The sequence below is a fragment of the Jaculus jaculus genome, chromosome 1 (assembly GCF_020740685.1).
Source record: "Jaculus jaculus isolate mJacJac1 chromosome 1, mJacJac1.mat.Y.cur, whole genome shotgun sequence".
NCBI lineage: Eukaryota > Metazoa > Chordata > Mammalia > Rodentia > Dipodidae > Jaculus > Jaculus jaculus.
This window is the reverse complement of record NC_059102.1, coordinates 11,231,996-11,249,689: the sequence shown is the minus strand read 5'-3', so window position 1 is coordinate 11,249,689 and position 17,694 is coordinate 11,231,996. Positions and strand designations below refer to the sequence as shown.

At 49.4% G+C, this 17,694-nt stretch overlaps 1 protein-coding gene across 1 annotated transcript in view; it reads left to right on the top strand.

Annotated features, from left to right (window-relative positions):
* Positions 1-243: 243 nt before the first annotated feature.
* LOC101616931 (deleted in malignant brain tumors 1 protein-like) overlaps positions 244-17,694 on the top strand; it is a 53,323-nt gene continuing 35,872 nt past the window's right edge. Inside the window, exons 1-6 of the mRNA XM_045141736.1 lie at positions 244-304; positions 1,558-1,574; positions 8,302-8,644; positions 14,504-14,533; positions 15,150-15,179; positions 17,176-17,499. Of these exons, the coding sequence (XP_044997671.1) occupies positions 244-304; positions 1,558-1,574; positions 8,302-8,644; positions 14,504-14,533; positions 15,150-15,179; positions 17,176-17,499 (805 nt within the window). The remainder of the gene's footprint in view (positions 305-1,557; positions 1,575-8,301; positions 8,645-14,503; positions 14,534-15,149; positions 15,180-17,175; positions 17,500-17,694) is intronic.

Here is a 17,694-nt window from a genome sequence, read left to right as displayed (position 1 = left end):
GTTGGCAGTTTTGTCACCGATGTCAAGGCCTCTGTGTTGAGCAATGGCAGGCGGTTCGTACGGCAATCAATCAAACACACCTAACTCGTTCCCACAGATCAGCACTGTTCACAGACTCCCTACTTCCTTCATACTGATTTATGGGGAGCAATAAAAATATACCACCCAGGAGTGCACGCCTCCTATCACCTGGGAGCTTATAATGCCCAGGGCTTTCTAGTCACACCGAGAGGAACCAGCAACATGGGGATCTCTACGGTCATCCTTGAAATATGTCTATTATGGGGTCAAGTTCTATCTTCAGGTATTGTGTCTAATTATTATATCCATTGATGGCATTTCTGACAACCCAGGACCTGGTGGATCAGATGGACTCATAATTTCTTGGTGTGTGACTGTCCATCTCGAGGGGACTTTTGCTCAAAGGAGGGGACCTATAGGTAAACATCTGCTGGTGTGTAGAAGGAATTGTTTCTGTTTTGTTTGGTTTCTGGCTGTAGTTAGAGCAAGCCAGGCATCCTGTCATTTTCAGGGAGCCATTCAGGGAAGGAAATGACTGATTGGGCTTAGTCAAGCCCATGTGGCTCAGGAAAGACGTATGAGTGTAAAGAAAAGGGTTGATTCCATGCAAGAATGGGCTAAACACATGGTGTGTGGTGGAAGTGGGGAGACAATTCCATTAGGAACGCTCCTCATGCCTTCCGTCTGGGCTGTGTCTGGCTTCGTGACCAATATTGGGTCAAGTAGTGACACAGACGCATGACAGCATTAAAAGTCTCAGTGCCAGTCACTTACAGCCCAGTCACTCCAGCATGGCTTGTGTTCTCTGTGTCAAATAACAGCAGGCAAAAGCCGCTTTAAGCCCTGGGCTATGGCGGGATCTCAGCATCACCTTTACCAATTGCCGCGTGATCTGCCTGTCTGCCCATCTGTCTCTGTCCTCTGTCTGTCTCTGTTCCTCCCTCTCATTCTCTGTCTCCCAGGAACCTATTATCATCTCCCTCCATTCCTCTCTCGTCATTCCTTCCTTTCCTCTCCACCCTCCGTCCCCTTTTCTCTCCTTTCTTTCTCCCTTTATTTTTCCTTTCCATCTTCTTATTCATCCTCCATTTAAGTTTTTTCTTTGGTGTCATCTTTTGCTAGATTCACAAATGTCAGGAGACAAGGTAAAAGCCATATACTTTCTGACTTACCTACGTTCCTACTTTTCTAGAACACTCACTCTCCACAGGCTGTGTGAGGAAGCTCTAAAGACACAGAGAGGGTCATCTGGGGGAGGGTGGCTTTCATAGGACAATACCCCAAAACTAAGGCCTTGGACAAATGAACACATGCTGACATGGAATCTACTGTCTTCCCTTGGCAGGAGGGGCCTTGGGGTCTAGCCTGGTGTATCCCGGGGGTGAACAGCCTTCTCTGTGGAGAGTGTGAGGAACGGGAGGCAGAGGCAAAGCTCTAGCTGTCATGGGCACACTCTTGCTCTGGCCCTGAATAGTGACCTGGAGTCACATCAGTCCCGAAGAACAGATGGCCAGCTGCACTGTCCTATGTACAAAGGAACAAAGACAGCAATAGTCTGGGGCTGTGAATTTGTCATTTTGCACGATATGTGTGCCATGAACACCTACGACCCTCATGGGCAGGCCTGGGTCCACAACGCACAGGTGGGGACCGACCCTGTGCACCGTGGGTCTCTTCCCTAAGTCAAGCCTTCCAACACCCCAAAGCTACACCCATTGTCTCCATGGCTCAGATGGGGAAACCAAGGTTGAACTCAGCAGCTGGCTGGAGGCCAGCTCGGGATTCGAACCCAGAGCAAGTTTCACTGGCCTGGGTCAGCGGCTATGGATGGCGTGGCCTCCCCAGGCAGGAGGCAGGGAAGAGCTGGCCCTGCCTGCCGCATGGGTGAGATAGTCTCAGGTCACCTGTACAAAGTGTGCGCAGGTCAGGATGCCCAGGTCATGCTGGACAGGGGAGGCTGTGGCCCTCACTGTGATTCCCAAGAAAGAGTATGACTCTGCTGCTGGCCAGCTGTGGAGCCGCTGCGACCCCCGGTTTTCTCAAGTGCAAATGGAGTTAAGTCCCCTGTCCTACAGCCAGCTGTGGAGGAGTGAGGTCACCAGGCAGGGCCTGGCACGTAGATGAGGCCTGGGAATGGCCTGCATTCCTGTTCCAGGCATGTTCCTAATGCTTTAACCAAATGTAACTTCCTCAGCATAGTGTGGTTCTTGGATTGGCTCCTGGAAAAGGAGATTCTGGAATAATCCAAATAAAGCCAGCGGTGAGTCAGTAGGAAGGCACCTGTCAGCTGTGACCATTGAACCATGAGATACAGGAGGATGTCAGTGACAGGGGAAACTGAGTAAGGGGCCCATGGGAACTCTCTGTGGGAGCTTTGCAACTTTCCTTTAAATCTAAAATTAGCTCAATACTTTTAAAAAATATTTTATTTATTTACTTATTTAAGAGAGAGAAAGAGGAAGAAAGAGGAGAGAGAGAGAGAGAGAGAGAGAGAGAGAGAGAGGGAGGGAGGGAGGGAGAGAATGAGCATACCAGGGCCTCCAGCCACTGCGAACAAACTCCAGACACATGTGCCACCTTGTGTTTGGCTTACGTGACTACTGGGAAATTGAACCTGGGTCCTTAAGCTTCACAGGCAAGTGCCTTAATCACTAAGCCATCTCTCCAGCCCCTCATTTTTTTTTTAACTTTACCACTCTCATTTCTTCATGGCCAGTGTTTTGCTAAATGAGAAGAACTGCCTCTGAGTGCCTTGCTGGTAGGCTGCTTGTCTGTACTTACCTTCCTGCGACATCACTGGACTTAGGGCCATTGGTCATTCCCCAGAAAAGAAGGGGAAATTGAAAGGTGGGAGGAATCGAAAGGAGAGACCGTCAGGCAATGTGGAAGTATTTTTAAAAAATATTTTATTTTTATTTATTTCTTTGAGAGAGAGAGATACAGAAATAGGCAAGTACAGAGAGAGAGAATTGGTGCGCCAGGGCCTCCAGCCACTGCAAACGAACTCCTGATGCATGCGCCCCCTTATGCATCTGGCTAACGTGGGTCCTGGGGAGTCAAACCTGGGTCCTTAGGCTTCGCAGGCAAGCGCCTTAACCGCTAAGCCATCTCTTCAGCCCAATGTGGAGGTATTTTAACACGAGTGGTGGTTGGAAGGGGAGGCTGTTCTGAACCGCTTAGCTATGGACTGCAGAGCATCAGGACAACGATTCTTTCTTCACAATCGGCCCAGAGGCTGGTGCTGTGGGCCAGACTACTGAATCTGTCGGAAGGGGCCTAAGGTGTCATCCTGCCCCCCTCCTAGCCTGCTGGCCCGCCCAGCACCTGTCGCCCACTGTCTCCTGGTGCTTGGAGTTTCCGTGACTCCCCTGGGCATTTCAGCTCCCATGTTTCTGGCTATTTTCTCCTTTTTTTCTTTTTTTTTTACCAGTTTTATTTATTCTTCCTGTTTTCCAGGGCAGTGTACTGCTCATCATAGTGCAAAACAACCCACACTTGTCACCCTCCATGCTTCAATAGCGCCGTCTCCAGCCATGGTCACCTCACTCTTACTGCTCCAGGCTAGCCAGAGCCAGCACGGCTTCGTCCTTGCTGTAACTTCTCTTCTAAATAGTATGGATGCACGTTGTCCCATTTGGAAAGCTCTCTGGCATATGCTCACGGCACTTAGGCGCGTGCACACACACACACACACACACATACACACTCATACACATAGAGACACACACACATGCCCAGACTAACACACATGCACAATGACACACGGATACGTACATGGACATTCAAACAAACACATGCAAAGGCACACACTCATACATATGCATCTACACTCCCATGCAAGCGTGCATGCCACACACAGATATGCACACCAAGACACACCCACGCTCACACTAATGCATACACACAGACACACAGGTAGATATAGACCAAGACAGACACATGGAAATACACATGTACAGGCATGCACAGGCACACCCCCAGACAGACACACACACACACCCTGTGGCCGCCATTCAAATTCTCCCACGACACCTCCACTAACTCTGCTCCCCGTACTTTACTGTCCGTGGACGTCGTGCTATTCAGAAAGCCCCTGGAGGACAGAGACTGTGCCTCGCTCACTTTGTACCAAGCTTGGCACTTTGTGCCATCAAGAGCCTAACAGAGTGCCCGGAGCATCCTGCATACATTGGCACCCGGCGCTGGCATGGCAGACAGGGCAGAGGGTGTGACAGTGAGCAGCCCTGTGTGCCTCCTTCTAGAGTCTGAGTGATATTATTGTCTCCTAAGGTGCACATTCTATATAGACAGCTAAGGTTAAACCAGGGGCAACGTCCATCGCATCCTGTCAGCGAGCAGTTTACCTGGGGAATTTACGCTAAGAAACCCATCCCCACACATTCCGAAATCCCAAATGCCCAAGTCTCTTGGAGTAAATGGCATGGAACCTGCACACACTCTGCTACACACTTCATGTCTTCTCTACATGGCTTTTAATATTAACACGGTTTACAGGAAAGGCAGGTTCCACTCAAACTGTGTGGGCCATAGGCTAACAACAAGAGAAAGAACGTTTGCATGCTTAGTAGGCTTGCAATTTTTCCCCAGACATTTTATGATTTTATCTATCTATCTATCTATCTATCTATCTATCTATCTATCTATCTGGCTATTTATTTATTTAAAGATAGCAAGAGAAAGAGTCAGAGGGAGACAGAGAGAGAGAGAGAATGGGCGCACCAGTGCCTCCAGGCACTGCAAATGAACTCCAGATGCATGTCCCCCCTTGTGCATCTGGCTAAAATGGGTCCTAGGGAATCAAACCTGGGTCCTTTAGCTTTGCAGGCAAGCTCCTTAGCTACTAAGCCATCCTTCCAGCCCCCTCCCCCAGAATTTTTGATCCATGGATACAGAGAGCTGATGGTATGACTTTTTAGAATGTTTTATTCTTTTGACAAGTGAAAGTGGAGCTTAAGTGTTTGAACTTGGCTTTGGGGAGCCCATGTAGCAGAGGTGTGTAGCCCACTTCGGATGTTCTCAGCTGATCTGTGCACACATCTCAGCATGAGAACCAGCGGGTTTACTTCATGGGTGGGTTTTGTCAGGCCTCTTGAAAGTGAAACACATATATCTGATTTTCCTTTTACTCCTTTACACTTTCCACATTCAATTATAACACAACTGGTGAGCACTGTGAAAAAATGCCTTGTATTAGTTTATAATTTCTTTTCTGCCTTGTGCATTTATTTCTGTCTTAATGAGTACCAGCTCTCTAAATGTTAATGAGTGATATGAGGGGATGCGTGGCACAAATTTTGTGCCTTTTAGAAATGTCAAAGCGACTAAGACTTCTGCCAGCTACTGTATAAATGGACCCTGTACTAATATAGTTATTTTCTTCAGTTTTATTTTGCCTCTGTCTCAAATCGCAGTGTAATAAAATATGCGAATGCATGTCTTGAGATCATCCTCCCTCCCAAAAGAGAGCCTGATTTGGGGGGGGTCAGAAATGGGGTTTGGGCATCTGCAGATAGCCTGCTCTTGCCACTCTGGAAAACCCACCTGCTTGGCCCAGGAGTAAATGAGAGTTTGATATTCTCAGTGCAGTTTTCTAGCATTTCTTTTCCCCGGCTTTCTGAAGAACTAAGATACATGCACACATACTTATATGATTATCATTTTTTATTTTATTTATTTATTTTTTTATTTTCAAGGTAGGATCAAGGTTTTTCTCCCCACCCCCTTTTTTATTGTTTTTTTGAGGTAGGGTCTCACTCTGGTCCAGGCTGACCTGGAATTCACTCTGTATTCTCAGGGTGGCCTTGAACTCATGGCGATCCTCCTACCTCTGCCTCCCGAGTGCTGGGATTAAAGGCGTGTGCCACCACGCCCAGCTCATGATTATTAGTCTGAGACTCATGCAGCCTAAGCCCACCTCAACCTCACTATGTAGCCGAGCTGGGCATACAATTTCTGAAACTCCTGAGAGTTGTCTCTATCTCCAGATGTGTGTCACCACACCCAATTGTGTGTAGATTAGTGTACCTATTATTCCTTATTGTATATGAAACAACGGAGCACCTCATCGCCAATTCACTTGCTTTTAATCTGATATGGAAGGAACTTTGAGCAAGGAGCGCTGGCCGTGCAATGGCCGAGGCTACAGCGCCCTCTGGAGGTGCTGTACGGTGATGCTGCAGCTGATCTTGCGACTTGAAGGTTCTTATCTCCAAAACACCTGGATCCTTTCCTGAGATGACTTTGTTTTCTCTGTAGATCAGTGGAACTCACGGACGGAAGACTATGGTAAGACCTTCCTGCCCTTCCTTCGTCCCAGCCTTTGAGTGGGATGTCTAGTCTCTCTGCTGCTGTTGCTGGCTTGTGCAGGTCAAGTGCAGCTTTAGCCACAGGGTATGGAATGGAGAGGAGAGGTGGGTGCCAAGCCGCTGGACATGTCCCAAACACACATCAGCCAATCCCAGCTGTACTTCTTCTTCTTTCTCTCTGTCCTTTGCTCACTTGTGATGAAATTAACTTCAGCTTGCTGTCAGGAGAGATACTGGAGAATAGTCAGTTTGTACAATGAGGACATTTCTCTTAAAGGCAAATGCCATCTGCCAAACACTTGTTATGTGCTTTGAACAAAATTATCCTCACATACATTTTATTGCTCAGCACATAAAAAGAACTAAACCATACACGTGGTATGTGCTGGTCTTCCCGATGACTCTTTGAGGTAAGTATCATTAGGCCCATTTTGCAGATGGGAAATCTAAGGCACAATTAGGTAATTTGTCAATACAAACATGTCAGTGAGATCATGATTGTAATTGTCAGTGCAGAGAACTGAATCCAGGGCTGGCTTCCCTCTCTAAGACCATCTCTCTCCACTCTGCACTGAGCATGTACGGACCATTGTCTTCAAGTTTCATCAGCCAGGGTCATTTGGGTCCACTGTGACCCTGGCACATTGAGGCCAATTGCTCCTCCTTCAGGAGCCTTGAGGGATGCAGAAAATGTCCTGGAAGGGACTTGAGGGGCATTTTTTTTTTTTTTTTTGGTTTTTCGAGGTAGGGTCTCACTGTAGCCCAGGCTGACCTGGAATTCACTATGTAGTCTCAGGCTGGCCTCAAACTCACAGTGATCCTCCTACCTCTGCCTCCCCAGTGCTGGGATTAAAGGTGTGCACCACCATGCCCGCCTGAGGGGCATATTTTTGACAGGCCATCCACAAGTGCCAGGCTGAAGAACCTACTGGAGAGATATTCACAGAGAGACCAAAAGGGGTCACCGTAGGGCTCAGCAGACCCAGAGTGCCTCGGGAACACACTGGAAGTGTCTCCATTGGTTTTTATTCCTTTCCCCCTGAACATCCTCACATAATGGCAACCGTCTGTCCCGTGCCTCATATTCACTCGAGCCTGTCCCCTCCCAACCGTGGAGTTCTCACATCTGCAAGGGAGCCGCTGCAGAGCCACAGCCAGGGCCCAGCTCCTGCGGTCAGTAGGCTGGGCCGGTTCTTCCCTGAGGGACCTACTCCCTAACACTTGAAGATCGCCCTTCACATGACCCCCATGAGTGACTGAGGGGACAGCGTCAGGCAGAAACGTGGTGTCTGCCGAGGTGAGGCATGCTCGTGCCCGAAGGCCACTGCTAACTTAATCCTTATCGGATGGACAGAGTGGTGAAGTGCTTTGTGCGGGCTGGGGGAGGTGACGGGAGTGTATCTGCACTTGGTCAAGAGGAAACTTAGGGACCACCCTGCGGCAAAGGATGAATGCTCGGGACACAAATGGCATGCTTTGGTTAGGGAAGAGAGGAGCATTGAACTAGAAGGTCTCAGAGTAGATCAAGTTCAACAGGATGAGGGTCTATCCGAAGGAGGCAGCCTTGGGGATTAAAGGAGTGTCCTAGCTAACAGCTGGGCACGGAAGTGGACAGAAGATGTGATGCCCACACTTGGTGTGGGCCATGGTGTCCTTGGGGATCCCAGTGGAGGAAAGGAAAGAGGCTGCACTGCAGCGTGAAGATGGCAAGGATGGCTGTTGGAATGTGGGTCTAGAACTTGGGGATGGGACTGTCCAGGCTGAGACAGAACCAAACAGAACTCAAGAGGTTCTGTCCGGGGGATTCTCAGAGGGCACTGGGGTAAAAATGAGTAGAGGAGGAAGACAGATGTTTAAGGCCCCCGGTGGGAGAAAGATGAAGGAGATGGCCCTGGGGGTCAGAGGAAGTGCCAGGTGGTGCAGCCGAGGGGCTCAGGAGCCCCAGGGCTGAGAGCCGAGGGCTTCCCCCCACTGTGTCGATGCAGGTTTGCCTCTGAGGCTGGTGGATGGCGGTGACCGCTGCCAGGGCCGGGTGGAGGTCCTGTACCAAGGCTACTGGGGCACCGTGTGTGACGACAGCTGGGACACCCAGGATGCAGACGTCGTCTGCCGGCAGCTCGGCTGTGGCCATGCTGTGTCAGCCCCGGGAGGGGCCCACTTCGGTCAGGGCTCGGGAAACATCCTCCTGGGAGCCGTGTACTGCTCGGGACGGGAGCCCTACCTGTCCAGCTGTCGTCACGATGGGTGGTACAACCACGAATGTGGCCACAGGGAAGACGCCGGAGCCGTGTGTTCAGGTAGTGCGGCCGTCCTCTCTTGCTGTTGTGTGTACGCCCCAAGGGCAACACGAGTTTGGCACGTGTGTGCGTGTGTGCGTGCGTGCATGTGCACACCTGCTGCTCATGTGCGTTTCTGTAAGTCGCGCCTTATTTGATGTCAGAGGACAGTCCTCGCCCTCCCTTTCCACAGAAGACGTGGAGGTCAGAGAAGTCCCAAGCTGGGAAGTGGCACAGGCCGATTTCAGCCTCTGTCCCTACAGAGCTCCTGATACCTTCCCTCAGTGCCCAGGCTCTGGTGGGCCGCATCAGGACCGTGCTGCCCATTTCCTTTCTTAAAGTCAACAGAGGATGAAGCAACTGCCCATCCTTACCATGACAGTGGGCACCCACTTCCAACTGAACAGTGGTGAATATATTTCCTCTGTTGGGGATCGAGCAAACAGCAGGGTGCTTACAGATCCATGAAAGACACCGGTTCTCCGGTTCTCCTTAATGTCACTTTTTGTTCATTCACCCGGGGCTGGTACCTGCTCAGAGACGAGACATCCCTTAGTCCACAAGAAGGGGCTGGGAGACGGCTCAGCAGGGAGGCCTGGAGCAGATCTCCATAAACCATGTCACAAGCTAAAGCATGGTAGTGCGTGCTTGTCACCCTGAGTTCTAAGGGGGTTGAGACAGGAAGGTTTCTGGGGCTCTCCGTTCAGCTCACCTAACTAACTGAAGACAGCCAGCTCCAGGCACAGGGAAAGAGTTGGTCTCCGTGAAATAAGGCTGAGAAGCAATAGGAGAGGATGCCTCGCGGTCTCTCCTGCCCTCCACATGCAGACGCAGAGAGCGCACACATCTGCAAACACACATGCATATGCCGCACATATGTGCACATACCACAACATACTGTACACACATCAAAAAACTCCACAATGGGCTGGACAGATGGCTTAGCAGTTAAGGTGCTTGCCTGCCAAGCCAAAGGACCTTGGTTCGATTCTTCAGGTCCCACCTAAGTCAGAGGCACAAGGTGGCACACGCATCTGGAGTTTGTTTGCAGAGGTTGGAGGCCCTGGTGCTCCCATTCTCTCTCTCTCTGTCTCTGCTTCTTTCTCTGAAATAAATAAATAATATTTTAAAAAAGGATTCAAAAGTGGGTCAGAAGGCACAGAGGATGGGATGCTCAGTTCCCAAGGGGGCCTTCTGAATAAAGCCTTAAGCCTTACTTCTCCACGGAGTATGTCTCTGAGACTGCGGAGGAATCAATGGGAAGAGGCATTTCCAAGGTTCCCCAAAGTGCTCTCGTGTCTAGATCCCCATGGTCAGTGTCCTGAGGAACTTTCTGACACACGCTGCCCTGGCTCATCTGGGCACTGGGTCTCTGGCTACACGGCCTAGAGAAGCAGATGCAAATTGACAGCTTGTCAGGTCTCCCTCCCAGGAATGGGATTTGGCGAGGTTACCCATTCCTGCTCCCAGAACGCCATTCTGGTCCTAATCACTTGGGCCTCCTTCTACGTCAGTAAATAGCCAAAGGAAACTCCTTTCTTACTCAGGGCTCTGCCCACAACTCTTTACAGTTATCTGGTGGTTTTGGAGTTTACTTGGGACAGATGACACTGGAGGTACAATATCACACCCCTCACTGTAGGAAATATCGGGGTCAGTACTTGTTGCCCCCTACAAGCGATCCCCCCATGTTGCCTTGGAGGCACCTGGGCACCAGACGGAAGATTCAGCATCCACTGTCCTCAGGGAACATGTCATAAGCCTCAGGTGCAGTTGAGGAACCTCCTCTTGGCTTCATCCCCCGTGACCCCTGACAGCCTTCTCAGGGGCAGAATCTCTTGGGGAGAGGTTTAATACGTCCTCCCTCTCTTTATACTGCAGTCCCCTCTGGGTTCCTAGGAGGTGATGCAGGATCAGTGGCTCACGATCACAAAGGGAAGGCATGGATGAACGGAGGGGCACAGGCATGCAGGTGATAGAAAATATATGGTACTCTTGTGAGTCAGCCAGATAAAGAAGCATGGGTATGTGGAAGCATGGAGGGTCTGTAGAATCCCACAGGATCATGAGTGTGGGACCCACCAACATTATTGGGTCTTCCAACAACTCATTTCTTTTCTTTTTACTTTTTGTATGAGCGAGCAACAGAGAGAGAGAGAGAGAGAGAGAGAGAGAGAGAGAGAGAGAGAGAGAGAGTTGGTGGACCAGGGCTTTCAGCCACTACAATCGAACTCCAGATGTGTGCAGCATCTTGTGTGTCTGGTTTACATGGTACCTGGAGAGTATAACATGGGTCCTTAGGCTTCACAGACAAGCACCCTAACCCCTAAGCCATCTCCCCAGACAATCAACAACTCATTTCTGAGGATGGCTCTTGGCTGACTTCTTATGTGACAATGCAAAGCCTCTCCCAGGGGTGGCCATGACCTTCTTCCTTCTGGAGAGTAGCTTCAGTGCTGACATTCAGGCCATGGGTGTGAGGTTCGGGGTGGTCCTTCACAAATAGCTTCAGGATTCAAGATGCTCCCTGGTGGCATCCACCCTTGGGTGCATGTGAAGTATCAGTTCCCACTGCACAAATGTCAAGTCTGTACCATACGAGGTTCTAGGTGGGCTCTGGGTGCTTTGTGTCTAACCTGCCTTCTCCTTCACAGGTTCCCAGATGCCACCCAGAACTGTCACAGGTGAGTCCCAGTGTCTTGAGTCAGGATGCCTCTGGTCCCAAGCCCACTTTTTGGAATCTACTTCTCTTGGCAGTGTAGCATTCAGAAGATGCCTTCTCCTCAACCTGTTTGGGCTTCCATAAAGTAGTGGGGTCAAGTCCTAGCTGGTAACACCTGAATTTTACCAAAGACCCACCTGCACAGTGATCTTTGGCCCTTTCATACAGAAGGCTGATGAGTATTGTCTGCTAACTGATGCGGACACTGGCCGGTCTTCTGTAGAAAGCAATATCAGACAGTCATGCTACATCTCTTTAAGTCCTAGAGACACCCCAGACTATGTATGGCCACCACCACCATCACACTGAAAAGATAAACAGCTCTGTAAGGTGGATGGAGGGAACATCAACATCATCCTACTCGCCAGAAGGTTCTCCCATGTTGTGCCTGTTTCCTGTGTCCTTTTGACTTACCTAAGCATGACTATGGTATCATATGTACCTGCCCCCATGTCAAGGTCAGCAAATGGACACACAGACCTTCTCTGAGAAAAGAGTATTCCTGGTTGATAAAGGTATAGGGGTATCTGGTCTCCAACAGGGCCTTTGTCCCATGGATAAAATCCTAGGAGGGACCTTGTGCACCTACAAGCCACTGGTAGGATTATCGACAGGGCTGATTGGTGTGGGGAATATCTTTTTCTCCTCAAGTCTAACTTTAGCATTTCTGCTTATTGCCATTTGCAGAAACATTTCCTGCTATACCTGAAGAGACCACATCCACAGGTAGGAGCCCTCCCATACCTGGGACACCCACGCTCTCAGGATGAAATTTTCCCTTGCAAATGAAAGGGTATGGAGAAGGGTTCCTTGCCTTGTCCGTGACCCCATGGGTTCCATGGCACAGAAAGGGAGTTGGTTCTTTACTGGCCAAATTGTTGGTCCGCTATTGATGGGGAAGGTGACTTGTCACATGGACCCTGATCCAGGCTTCCAAGAAGATGCTCAGGCCAGGAATGGTTGACCCAAATTGTCACTGATTCCTCAGGGACTCAGTTTTGGGCTTCTGACATCAGGCGTTATAGACTTAGGTGTGTGAGTGAAAGATTGTATATCTATTTTTTTTTTTTTTTGGTCTAGATAGGGACCTGCTAGCCACTGTAACTTTGGAGAACCCAGACAGGACCATGCAGGTGCCAGCAACATCAGAACATCAAGCAGTTCTACCTTTTTTGCTCATTTTGGGTTTTGTCAGAGGGGTTCCAGTCTTCTCCGCTGGAAACCACATGCTACCCATACCTGGAGCTTCCTTACACCCAGCAGATGGGCACCACTGCTTCTTCTGCATAGATAAAGACTTACCTCTGGCCACATTCAAAGATGGCTTTGTGCCTAGGTGCTGGGTCCCTTCCCAAGTCCCTGTTGCAGTCCAGTTCACATTGCTGGTAGAAATCACCCAGCCAAGAGCAGCTTGTGGGAAAAAGAGGTTCATTTTGGCTTACAGGCTCGAGGGGAAGATCCACAATGGCAGGAGGAAACAGTGGCATGAGCAGAGGGTGGACATCACTCCCTGGACAACATTACCTAGACAATAGTAACAAGAGAGTGTGCCAAACACTGGCATGGGGAAACTGGCTATAACACCCATAAGCCCGCCCCCAATACACTGCCTCCGGGAGGTGTTAATTCCCAAATCTCCATCAGCTGGGAACCTCACATTCAGAACACTGAGTTTATGGGGGACACCTGAGTCAAACCACCACAGCCCCCTTCCTTAGGGAGGAACATGTCTTAGCTCCTCAAAGTCAGGAGATTTGATTAAATGGAAAGGTGTGTGTTGGCACTCAGCTAGGGTGCAGGGTCTGCTGTGCTCTCTAGGCCTGTGCTCCAAGTCCAGTGCGGGAAGGGGAGCCCCAGTCCGTGTCCCTAGGCTTGTGTAGACCTACTCTTTTTGTGTGTGGGGTTTGCTGTCAGCTGGCTTTTCCCCCTTGCCAGAAAGCAACAATTTACATCCCACCAGGAGTCAGAGTCCACCTATTTACATAACTCTGGCTGATACATCCAGGGAAGACTCTAATTGGTACCGCTGGCCACAGTAGCCTTTCTTAGAACTATCTGTATACTCAGATGGCCCACCAAGGATTATATATATGCTCTGCATAACCCAAAGGTGAGCGGAGGAAATAGCACACCAGCTGACCCCCAAAGAGAATAACTTTTGTTGGCAATTTGGTAGGAAGAAATGTTCATCGCAGTACAAATATGGCAGGAGGTTTGAGCCAGAGAATGGAGCCAATAGGAAGGTGCGACTTCTCTCTTTCTTCTCTGTTGGTGGCTGGACGCTGTGAATGCCTGCACCTCCCCATTTGGACACTTGCCTCTCCCTGCCACCTTCTTGTGCCCAATCTGCTCTCAGTACATCTTTTGCAACCCCGAGTCAAGGCATCGGGTGTTGGAGCATCCAAGGAGGTTGTCTGGATCCTTAGTTTCGGGCTGTGCATTGGCCTCGGGGACAGTAGTGACCTGGCTCATCTTTGAGTGCTAGACTTGCTGTCTTGGTACAAATACCTTAAAAATAAACTAACAGGAAGAAGAGACTTACTCTGGATCAGTTTCAGCGGTTTCTGCCTTGCTGATAGTCGGTTTTAGTTCATATTACAATGCTGGTGTCAGAGAAACAGGGAGAGACCATGTCACTAAGGAGAGTCCAACTCACAGTGTCTCCTGAAGAAGAGAAGCTTTGGCTGAAATGCTCCACAAGGGTCTCTAATGGCTGAACTGGGGGCTGCACGTGTGCATTGTGGGCAGCTATTGCAGACATGGGTCAGGTCCTGTGTCCAGACTACAGCTCCTTCTGGGTCTGTGGCCCACATCTAGTGTGGTGGGGGACTGGATGTGCTCTGAGTTCTTGATGGTCCCATGGCAGAATGTCAATAGGAGCTGAGACAGTTAAAACCAGAGACACTGGACATCCTGGACACAGAAGGTTCGGTGGTCACCACATCCAGATATACTTCTCACTTTGAGGAGGCACCAGGGAGAGAATCCTATTGACCCTTCACAGGGACATCTTCTTGGGAGTGTGGATGGCAGGCAGTCCTCACTCTGGGGCAGGCAATGGGAGGGCCAAGTGCCAATCTACTCTGTGTCATTCACCAGGATCTAGTATTGCTAGCCCTAATGCTGTGGAGTTAATATATAGTTTGCCTTTTTCACAGATGCTCAACAGAACTCATCACCCACTCCAGGTGAGTCAACTATCTCTTAACTCCTGTGCCCTTTCTCCCTAATAGTCTCATAACTCCAGAGAGTAGCAAGGGATGAGATAGACTATAGAATATCCTTCAATGCCAGAACCTTCTGCAATTTCCTAAAGGTTTAGTGGTGGTTCTTGATTTTTTCTATGACATAATGGTTCTGCCTGAACCAGGGTTAGAGGAAAGTCCAATGCTTGACCTATCTTGATTCTAGAACTCCCTGGTACTATTTGTAGATGCAAGAAGAAGGATCTGTGGTGGGCCATTTCTGATGGAAAGCATTGCCTTGAATAGAAGTCATAACTCAAGAACTACAGAAAATTTTCATGTCATATTCTCCAGATATAGATGAGTGGTACTTTTATAAAAGAGCCAGAATTCAGACTTGCAGTTGTTCTTGAAGGGACATTTTTACATAACTGGCAATTGTTATGTTGTGCACATTCAACAGCATGGTGTAGCTCATCATTGGTTTTCTACCAAAGAATTTGCTCTCCCTAGCCACAGTGCCTCTCTGACTTCTGCTTTCCTGAACCCACACACATGTTCTAGACCCAACCTTGACTCACAGCCCTCCCTTCTAATCCAGCTCTGATTTCTACTCTAGGATGGTGGCCTACAACACCTGAGACCACTGGTAAGCATTTTGGCTTATGACAAAGCCCCAGCATTAGCACGCTAACCATGAGAGCACATGTGTTTGTTGGGATAGAGTGAGACCATACCTTGAAAAACAAAACAACAACAACAACAACAAAAAAGTGGCCGGGGACAAGACACTTGTCCAGACAAGCTGCCAATCACCTCCTTGTTTCAACTAGACCCATGCTGCAATGATTCCAAGTAGGAACTAATTTGTTGATCGGATCAAAGTGAGGAAGTCCAGAGTTCAGAATGGCAGTTTCCCTTTTGGGTCTGCGTTATCTCATTGCCACTATGGTGGACACAGTGTAGCTCATCATTGTTGTGTTACCAAAGGACTTGCTCTCTGCAGCCACGATGCTTCTCTGACCTCTGCTTTCCTGATCCCAGTCACGTGTTCTAGACCCAACCTCGACTCACCGCCCACCCTTCTAATCCAGCTGTTTTCCCCTCTAGGTTGGCAGAGGCCTACAACACCTGTGCCCATTGGTAAGCATTTGGGATTAAGCCTGAGCTCCGGCCTTCAGCCTGACAGCCATGGCTGCGTGTGCAGGGTGGAAATCCTGGGCCTCATGGAAGTCTTTGGCCACTCTGCACCTCACTCAATATGAAGGTTCCCTTCACCTGCCAGCTGCATTGTACTGTGCAGGGGGCCAGGGCTTGAGGCTCTTTGTTTTACAAGTGACAGAAGCAGGAATCAGAGTCCCTGCTGGAGTGGAGTTTGCTGAGTCATGTTTGCAGGGTTCTTGTTGTCTGGTCAACAGTACTAGGCTTGCCTTTTGCACATGAGGAAATAATGAGCACTCATTATTCCCATGTCTGTATTCCACCAGGAAAAAGAGTCCAACTGCTCCCCTATCTATTTTGTTAGTCCTGTGAGGACTCTACTTGAAGTTCTTAGCCACAGTGGTCTCCTTCCAGGAACTCTGTGTGCTGTGATGGCCCACCAGGCTTTTTGTCCAACTCTTTTTCCTGTAGCATTGTACTTAAAACAATTAATATATCTTATTTATTTATTTGAGAGAGAGAGAGAAAGAGAGTTGGAGAAAATGGTAGCTCCAGGGCCTCCAACCACTTCAAACAAACTCCAGATGCATGTGCACTCTTGTACATCTTGCTTATGTGGGTCCTGGAGAATCAAACCAGGATCCTTTGGCTTTGTAGGCAAACACCTAAACCACTAAACCACCTCTCCAGCCCAGCATTGTGCCTTTGCCAGGTCAGAGCCCCCTGTCTATAGAAATGTGACTCCCGACATTCAGGGATGTTCTTCCCACCTGAATTAACAAAGTGAAAAAATTAAATGACAACATGCTCAGAGATTTGGGTCTATGGTGATTCCGAACTCTGTCATTTGGCCACTCAGATGAAGCTTCACAGCAGGACATGTCCAATGCAAGTGTGACACTTGGGTCTGCAAGAAGTCAAGGATCTTGGACTCAGTGGATCAGGATTGGCAGAAATTACCATAGATTCACTGTTGTTCCCCCTATGAGCCTCTGAGCTTCCCTATTACCCACAGAGACCCTAGCCCACACCAGCAAGTCCACACTTCCTGGCGGGAGGGATGGCTTAGTGGTTGTGGCACGTGCCTGCAAAGCCAAGGGCCTAAGGTTTGATTCCCCATGACCCACATAAGCTAGATGCACAAGGTGACACAGTTGTCAGGAGTTCCTCGGCAGTGACTGGAGGCTCTGGCATGCCCATTTTCTCTTGCTCTCTCATTCTACCTCTTTCTCGTTGTCAAATAAGTAAAGTACCATATTATTTAAACCCCACAAATTAACCACAGAGGAAAAGGCTAAAGATCCTTGATGTCCTGCTTATGTATAGGCTCCAGGAGGCCCGTAATTCTACAGGCCAGATACCCACCACTGTACCCCACTTAGTGAACCCAAGAGACATAGAGAAAGCATTTCACCATGAGAACGAGTGACATCTCGCTGAGTTTTCACAGCGCCTGCTTAACGAATGCCATTGTGTCTCTCTAGGAACTGATCCTGGGCTGGCCGTGAGGCTGGTGAACGGAGGAGACCGCTGCCAGGGCCGCGTGGAGGTCCTATACGGAGGGTCCTGGGGCACCGTGTGTGATGACAACTGGGACACCAACGATGCCAACGTGGTCTGCAGGCAGCTGGGCTGCGGCTGGGCCGTGTCTGCCCTAGGCAATGCCCGGTTTGGTCAGGGCTCAGGCCCCATTGTCATGGATGACGTGGCCTGCAATGGGCACGAGTCTTACCTGTGGAACTGCAACCACCGTGGCTGGCTCAACCATAACTGTGCCCATTCTGAGGACGCAGGAGTCATCTGCTCATGTGAGCTGCTAAGAACCTTAGATCCTCTCTGTGTTCGTCTTCCTCCTGGACAAAAGTTCTTCTTGCATGTTCTGTTTCTCAGTTCTGCAAATTCACATTAGTGCTTTGCTGATAGTCAGTTTTAGTTCATCTTACAATGCTGGTGTCAGAGAAACAGGGAGAGACCATGTCACTAAGGAGAGTCCAAGTCACAGT